This window comes from Mustela lutreola, chromosome 1, assembly GCF_030435805.1.
Source record: "Mustela lutreola isolate mMusLut2 chromosome 1, mMusLut2.pri, whole genome shotgun sequence".
Taxonomy (NCBI): domain Eukaryota; kingdom Metazoa; phylum Chordata; class Mammalia; order Carnivora; family Mustelidae; genus Mustela; species Mustela lutreola.
In genome coordinates this window covers 245093329-245101649 of record NC_081290.1, presented here as the reverse complement: position 1 = coordinate 245101649, position 8321 = coordinate 245093329, and the positions used below count along the sequence as shown (strand labels likewise).

The 8321-nt window shown below is 47.9% G+C and overlaps 1 protein-coding gene across 1 annotated transcript; it reads right to left on the bottom strand.

Annotated features, from left to right (window-relative positions):
- Nucleotides 1-2838: 2838 nt before the first annotated feature.
- Nucleotides 2839-7771, bottom strand: LOC131822014 (calcitonin gene-related peptide 1). The gene is made up of 5 exons (XM_059158391.1): nucleotides 7560-7771; nucleotides 6421-6515; nucleotides 6026-6172; nucleotides 3694-3878; nucleotides 2839-3232 (listed from the first exon to the last, which is right to left on the bottom strand). The coding sequence occupies exons 2-4, from the start codon at nucleotides 6504-6506 to the stop codon at nucleotides 3719-3721; spliced, it is 393 nt and encodes a 130-aa protein (XP_059014374.1). The 5' UTR covers nucleotides 6507-6515; nucleotides 7560-7771; the 3' UTR covers nucleotides 2839-3232; nucleotides 3694-3718.
- Nucleotides 7772-8321: the final 550 nt, after the last annotated feature.

The window sequence follows — 8321 nt, the reverse complement described above, 5'->3', positions numbered from 1 at the left end:
AAAAAAAAAAAACTATCAACAGATAAAGGTTAAAGACGATGTGATATATATGCCATTTATATATACGGGGAGAAATGTATAGATATAGGTATAACGGAAGATTATTCACCATAAAAAGGAAAGAAATCCTGACACTTGTTACAACATGAGTAGACCTTGAGATCATTATGCTAAGTGAAATAAGCCAGATAGAGAAAGACAAATACTGGATGGTCTCACTTATATGTGGAATTAAGAAAAAAAAAAAAAAACACAAGCAACAAAAACCAAACTCAAAGGAACAGAACAGATTTGTGGTCGCTAGAGGCAGGGGCAGTCAGTGAAGGGGGTCCAAAGGTACAAACTTCCAGTTATAAGGTAAGTAAGTCCTGGAGAATGTAATGTACACATGGGGACTATAGTTAACAATACCTTACTATATATTTGAAAGTTGCTAAGAGAGTAGATCTTAAAAGGTCTCATCACAAGAAAAAAATTATTACTATGTGTGGTGATGGATGCTGATTAGACTTATTACGGTGACCATTTCACATTATCTACAAATAGCAAATCCTTATGTCATACACACAGAACTAATACAGTGTTATGTGTCAATTATATCTCAATGTTAAAAGGTAAATATAAAAAATACACTAGATGGACAGAGACATAACAGTTGTTAGCAGGGGTTGAGGTCAAGGGGGCAAAAGAGAAGCGTGGGAGACTACTGAAGAACAATGAAACGTCTTTGTATCTTTATTGTGGTGGTGATTGCCCAACTCGGTGTATTTGTTGAAATTTATAGAACTATACACCAAAAAGAATTGACCTTTCTCTACGTCAATTTAAAACAATATGCTGTAACAGAGGGACGGAGCTGGGACTCTGAGAGCTGTGTTTTCCTTCGTCAGGTGGATCTCAGAGTCTGCCAGTTGGGAACACTTAAAGGAGATAAGAAGGCATGAAGAAAAAGAAACTTGCTCTTTCCCATTTTGATTTCTGTCTCTGTCAGTATCACCTTCAGAGTTTACTCTGGCAGGGAAGTCGTTTCCAGTTTTATTTTGTTTTCCCATACTCCTTGAGCAGTTTTGTCACACCCTTGCAAAGATACTGCATCAGCCCATCCCCCCTCTTAGTGGTCTGAGCGTCCTTCTCCAAGGTTCTAGATTTTCAGCACCCCAACTCTTGTCTTTGTTCCCCAGCCCCTGAGGATGGCAGCCGCCTCCTTCACTTTCTATCTCTGTGCTAACTCTTGTTCTCTTTTGCTTTTTTAGAACTCTACTACCTGCTTCGTCAGTTTCTTAAATTATACTTTCTGTTGAAAATTACTGATGCAGTTTCTGCTTTACTGAAGAGAAGCTGACAGGAAGCTGAAGTCTTTCCTGTGCCCTATAAGGTCCTACATGATCTGCCCTTCTCATTACTTCTCTGACCTTGCCTCTAACTTCTCTTTCTCCTCACTCACTGATTCTCAAGAAATAAAGCAGATAAAGGAGCATGTTAAACCTCACCACAGAAATGTAGTCATCAAACTTCAAAGTGTGGAAAGCCCTATTGGACAAATAATTAGTTTCTCCAACAAATAAAATTGCAAGGGGGGAAAAAAACAATGGAACAGCCAACCTCTAGATCAAAAGGGCCTTAAAGCATATAGACCAGAAAAAAACAAAAACATATAAACCCACAACAGTGTGAAGATATAAGTTGAGCCCTGATTTTATATATGCACATTATCTTATGGATTTGAATTTGAATTTGAATCATGACTGGATATAAGATATAGGAATTAAGAAATTACTGTTAATTTACTTTAGTTGTGATTATGTTTAAAAAGTCCTTCCCATGTATGGGGAAGTATTTATGGTTACATTGATGTTATAATACATGTGGGGGGTGTAAGAGATGATGCATAGATGTAACAACATTGACCATAAAAGGATCATGGTTGAAGCCAAGTGTCTTAGTCTATTGGGACTGCTATAACAAAATGCTACAAACTGGGTGGCTTTTAAATAACAAATATTTATTTCTCAGTTCTGTAGCCTGTGAAATCCAAAATCAAGACACCCACAGATTTCATGTCTGGTGGGGGCCCCTTTCCTCCCTCAGAGCAGTCTTCTGACTGTGACTTTTTATGGCAAAAAAAGCAAGGGATTCCTTTCCATCCTCATTTGAAAGGACACAAATCCCATTCCCCAAGGGATGGCCCTTATGACCTAATCACCTTCCCAATGCCCCACCTCCCAAGACCATCACTTTGGGGGTGAGGTTTCAATATACAATTTTTGGGGGGGGTAGGGACACCAACTTTCAACTTGTACCACCAAGTAATGGGGCAGAGGGGACGCATTTTATTATATAAAGTCTAGGTTGTTTGTATGTTTTGGGTTTTTTTTCCATTTGTCTTCAAAATCTACCATGTCAGGCCATTAGGTCAAAGAATAATGCATGGGTCTCTGGAACATGTCAGAAGCCACTGTCGAGAAGTATACAACACAGTGGTTTCAACCGTAGACTCTGGAAACCACCACCTGAGTCTGCCACGATCTATGTGACTTTGGACTTAACTTCTCCAGGCTTCTGTTTCCTCAGATACAAAGTGGAAATAATAATGGCATCTCCTTCATGGAGTTGTCATAAAGATTAAATGAATTAATAGGTATAAAACACTGTCTTAGAATATCATCTGGCCTATTTTGAGTTAGCACTCAAAAAACATCAATGACTACTATTATTATTATTACACTGGGAAACAAGTTGAAATGAACCACCAGGGTCTCAAAACACATGTATCCAAAATATGTTTTTAATCTTGATGAAGTTCACAAATGGTACAATATTGAGATTTCCTTAAACAAAGTATACAATCATGTTCTTAGACAACAAGGCAAAGCATCACTGTTCCCATGTGTCCTAAAGGCCATGAAGGCAATGATTTATTGCCCCCGCTAAGGCTTGACAGAGCCACCATGATCAACAGGATAGCTCTCAGAGAACCCATTTGCTATCAGATAAGCCAATAATAGATGCCATCACACTGCACACATAATCAAATATATTAAAAAAAAATACACAATACATATGGAATTAGCTTATTTTGCATTCAGTTTCATTCCTTTCAAGTGACAAAGGTGCTTTTTTTTTTTTTTTCCAGTATCTATTGGGATGCAAACATGTATATCTTCCATGGGGCCTTCTCACCAGTGTTGTCAACAGAAATTAATAGAAGTGGTGAGTTCAGCTTCATGGTTACCTGAGATGGGAAAAAATAAAAATAAAAAAAGAAGAGGAAGAAGGAGGAAGAAGTGGAGGAGAAGAAAGATAAATTGGAGAATAAGAAGGACAAGAAGGGAACATTCACAATTATTACTAAAAAGAAAACAAATTTACGGGAGTGCTTCCTTAAATAGCATTTACAAAGTATGGGTCTGAGGTATCAATAGGCTTTTAGCAAAAATAAAAAAAAGCAACTATCAATCAGCAAGCTTTTTTTTTTTTTTTCATATCTCCTCTTAGAAAGATGACACTGCATGTCTGCAGCCTATCCCAGTGCTCTGATTTCAGGCTGAGGTACAAAAGAAACTCACTATTCAGAAAGAAGAATGCTATTGGAAGGAAGGGATCTGAACACCCTACCAGGTCCAGTGGATTCAAAATGTGGATCATAACCTCCAAATTCCTTCCCCTCCCATTCAACAATACAAGGGTGGTCACCTTCTTCCTGGAGTCCAGTAGCTGCTCAGGCATGAAGGTCCCTGCGGCGACGGCCAAAGGCTTCAGAGCCCACATCGGTGGGCACAAAGTTGTTCTTGACCACAGCTCCAGATCTGCTGAGCAAGCCTGCCAGCCGATGGGTCACGCAGGTGGCAGTGTTGCAGGATCTCTTCTGGGCAGTGATGCTGATTTGCAGGATGGAGAAAGAAGACAAGTCCTGTCAGTGAGAGGCAAGAGGCAGGAGCTTGCCCCATGGGGCCTTCATAAAGAGAATTGCAGCTCTTTGACATACCACTTAAGAATAAGGGTTTCTCCTAAATGCAATTATCAAAGCTGTTAGGAGAAATGGCCTGGCAGCTTTGGCTAGGAGCCCTGCCCAAAGACCTTCATGAAAAACACCCCACGCCAATGGTACGGAAGTGTACAATCACTATAGGGTATGCAGGAAGCTCATGTTACACTGCACTTTAACTAACTGGAACTTAAAGAAAAACTTAAAGAAAAAGAAAAAGAAAAAACCCAGTGCTAAGCTAGACTCCAGGACACACGTACTAAAACCTACAGTTATTGGCACTTACATCGAATTCTTTTAGAACCAGGAGGAAGGGACGACCAAAGGCGCAGCCCTACCCCCAAGACATGCAAGGAGCAACCAGCAGCCCGACGGCAGCCACAGACACCAACAAAACCACTTTCCGTGGGAAAATAAAAACCCCTGAAGTCTTACCTGGAAGGGGCTCAGAGAGCACGGATGCCGCATCCTCCCCCAGAAGTGTTTACCTGCTCCTCAGCACACCTGTTCTTGATGGTGGAGCTGGTTCATAGGGACCACTCACCAAGGCCTGTATCCGGCTACCCTGAGGCTAAAGCTACGTTTGAACATAGGCTCTGGTCACTCTCAAGCCTCAGACAGGGACCAGAGTAATGACCACCACAGTGCAAATTCTTGTAGAAAATAGGTTTATTCATCAATGGTGAAGCATGAGGGATGAAGCAGAAATGGGAGGGCTCTGCTTTGAAATCCTCTGGGATCTCACAAAGCTTCCCTTGCTCTTACCTCTAACCTGGTCTAGGAGTCCTGCCCTCTTCCCTCCCACCCTGAGATCCCCAGCATTCTCTGGCATAAGCAAAGCTGCCAATACCAGCTTAAAGAGCTGCCGAAGTGAAATCTGCATGCGCTAAGTTCATCAGTGGGAGAAGGAAGGGAAATCAGGAAGGAGTGGGAGTTCAGTTGGCATCCTGGGGCGCCCCAAAGTGGGGTTAACTGCCCCTCTCCAAGCCGCTGGCTATGTCCCTTCTCTTCCCAGGTGTTTCAGCCCCGAAGCCGATGCCAGAGAATGTATGAAAGTTGTTGAGGTCCTTCGAGTATGTGCCCAGCACACAGGTACTCAGATTACTGCACCGCTTAGCTCGGAAGCTGTCCAGGCTGCAGGGAAAAGACATGCCAGACAATACCATGCCCAGGGTCTGCCTCAGAGGGCAGTCATGCAGAAGGCTGGGCCAGGGAGGGGGGCAGTTGGAGCAGAGGCAGGAGGGGCAGGCAGCCACACAGCTCTCAATCCACCAGTAGGAGAACCTAGAGGTTTCTTGAGCCAGGGCAGGGTGGGGAAGGACTGTGGTGGGGAAGGGGTAGTCTTCTCTAGCATTCCTCATGCTGCAATACCTCAGTCGTCATGCTCTGCACTGAGATTTGCAGGGTAGCTGCTTGTGTATCTCATGCCTCTGAGCCAGCAGGGCCACGGCCAGGCCGGGGCTGGTGTGTGCTCCAAGCTCAGGGGACGCAGGGAGGGGAGGCAGGAGCAGGGCATGTGGCCCCCCGACAACGTGCGCATCTTTGCACAGCCTACACATTTAAAGACCCCAGACCTACCTCAGACAGTGCCCTACAAACCCTACCCTCCGCAAAGGCCTTTGGTTTCACCTTGCCAACCTGCAGTAAAGGCTCCTTGTCAGTGTGAAAGAACACACTGGTTCAATTTCTGAAACATCCTGAGATATACCAAGTCCATCCCCTGGCTTCACACTTACCAGTCCCAAGCCAACCGATGCTGGAATTTCTCCTCAGTAGGGCAAGACCAATGCCCCATGTAAGGGGTTCTACACTTCCCCATTCTATCTCCTAACAGCTTTCAGGAATGGGCCTTTTTAATGTGTCTAACCACAGTCTCTTCGGCTCCACCGGGACCGGTATTCCACGAGCCTGAGGACGGCAGCACTGCATGGCCTGGTGAACAACCACAGGCTGCTGGACTCCTTCTGGCCAAAGGCTGTTCTTCCTACCTCTCTCGGATACGTCTTTCCGGATGTGCCAGGGCGGAGTGGGGAGGCTTACCTGGAGCCCTCCATCTCCTCCTGCTCCTGCTCCTGCTCCAGCTCATTTGCCTTCCTCTGCACGTAGGCCTTCACCAGGGCAGCCAGCAGGAGGCGGCCTTCCTTCTCACTGAGCGCAGTGGGGTCTGGGAGGCTCTCCAAAGCAGACCTGAGGGAGGGGAAGCAAACCCAACAGAGGCTCTGAGCCCCTGCCTGCCTCCTCCCCAGGATAAGCAGCAAGGCTTCCTGGTCTCTGTGACTTTCCCTGAGGACATGCCTTCTACTCCCCACCGCTGCTGCAGGGCTGAATTCAGTGTCCACCAAGCATCTTAACTGTAGGGGTGACTTCAGAAGCAAGGACTGCCTGATCCCAGGGACAGTAGAAGGGGAAGGTTCTAAGGCTTCAGGCTGCCTCACCTGAATGGTGCCGCCTGGAGGCTGCCTGCCTGGCACAGGACCAAGATGCTGAAAGCCAAGAAGGGGGAGGACTTCCAGAAGCCCATGATGCCTCTCTGTAAGGAGAGAAAGACATTACACGCTGCGCCAAGACCCAGCAAGGCCTGGAGCCCACAGACCTGGGTTCCTGTGCTGCCTCAGTCACAACTGCCTTGTGGCTTCAGTCAAGTTGCCCCGCCTCCCCCAGCTTCCCTGCACTTGCCAGAAGGGCTGTTGGGAATTTCAAAAGATACCAGCAATGAAAGGGGTTGTAGAGCAGAAACAGGTGTCCTGGGGCTGGTAGAGTTCTGTGGAAAATCAGGGAGAAACCACACACCAGTGCCTGCAAATACATGCACACCCTTCTGCCTTCTGCAGTGACCAAGCAGGGCCCACCCTAACACACAATTGTTCTCCCACTGTGCCACTCTTCTCAGGGACTGAGAAATCCACGACCACCTTCCCCTCCCCGCTAATGCGTGGGAGAGGGAAGTGGGAAGGGTACCTTGGAAAGGAGCACTGACCTCTCAGTGAGTTTGGACTCGGCGAAATTTTTAACCTGCCAGTTACTGGTGCCTTTGGGCTCTGGCACCCCAGCCCCCTGTGCTGGAGTGCAGTTTAGCTGTTGCTGCTGGTCGCCAGCCTCCGGAGGTGAGCCCCTGCCCTCTTCGGCTGACTGCACAGCCCAGGTCCCCGCCAGCGTCTCAGGACGCTCGTGGGCTGGCGGACCCTCATAGGAAGTCTCAAGGATCCGCCGTCCTGAGAATCAAACTTGATTCCTCAGGGCACAGATCGCGCAGGGTACTCCCAGACCAAACTTAGGCTGGATCCTGCACGCCAAGGTGCACAAACGCAGGGGCCGCAGACCCGCCTACCCGGGCTGGCGGAGTTTCCAGAGCCCAGGCGACGCCCAGGGAATGCTTGGAGTTCCACCTGCGCTAATTAGAAAACAACGCTCTAACAGCCACCTTCCTTCCCCTGAGCCGGACAGAGAACTAGGAGCACCTGCCTGCAGGTGGGCCTCAACGGCCTTGAGAGGCAAAAGGCAGATAGATGGAGCAAACCAGATGAACTAATCCAGAGGCAAGTTACTAGAGTTAGCGGAGTGGGAAGTTCCTCACCTGGATACTGGAGTTTCTGAAGAGCTCTAGCGGCCGGTCCGCCCCGATGGACACAACGCCTGCTGCGGGCGTCTTCCCCGCGGAGCTCTGGGCTCTTATTCCAGCGATAGTGGGAGGGGGGTCCCCACGAGTCCGCGCGGCCAATCCAAAGTGGCCAGGACCTATCCAGCTCCAATTGCGTCATTGCTCGCCCTCCCTGCACTGGTTCTCTAGGGAGGGGAACCATCCGCTCTGGCTGTCTTTTGCAATGAGGTCATTGCTTGGAGAGCGGGAGGGCGTGGAGGGGTGGAGCGCTTTCGACGTCCAGAAAGTGGGGGCCCAGCGGGGAGTTTGGCGTTACCTACGGTGAGGTGCCAGAGCTTCTCTCACTTTCTTGGTGCCTGAACTCCGTCCGATCTCGAAACCCCTCCTACTATACCAGTATGGGACCCTCCTCCCCCATCATCCGGACTGGCCGCCTAGACCCCCAGGAAGTTAAACAGCAGGCTGGGGTCCTATGAAGAAATCTCAGCTGAAATAGTCCCCTGTGAAGAAGTTGGTGGGGGCAGGGGGGAGGAACTTGGAAGACTGATCTCCTTGGACCACCTTGGGTACTCCTGAGATATCCTCTGCTCTCCCCTCACCCCCCACACCACCTGCGCCACGCAAAGTTGTTCTGCTTCTAGTCTGGCGAGCAAAGCCACCTTGGCCTCACTCCTCTGGGACGGTTGGGAGTGGGAGGGAGGACAGGGGAAGGGGCTAAGCTGGCATTTCCCTCCTACT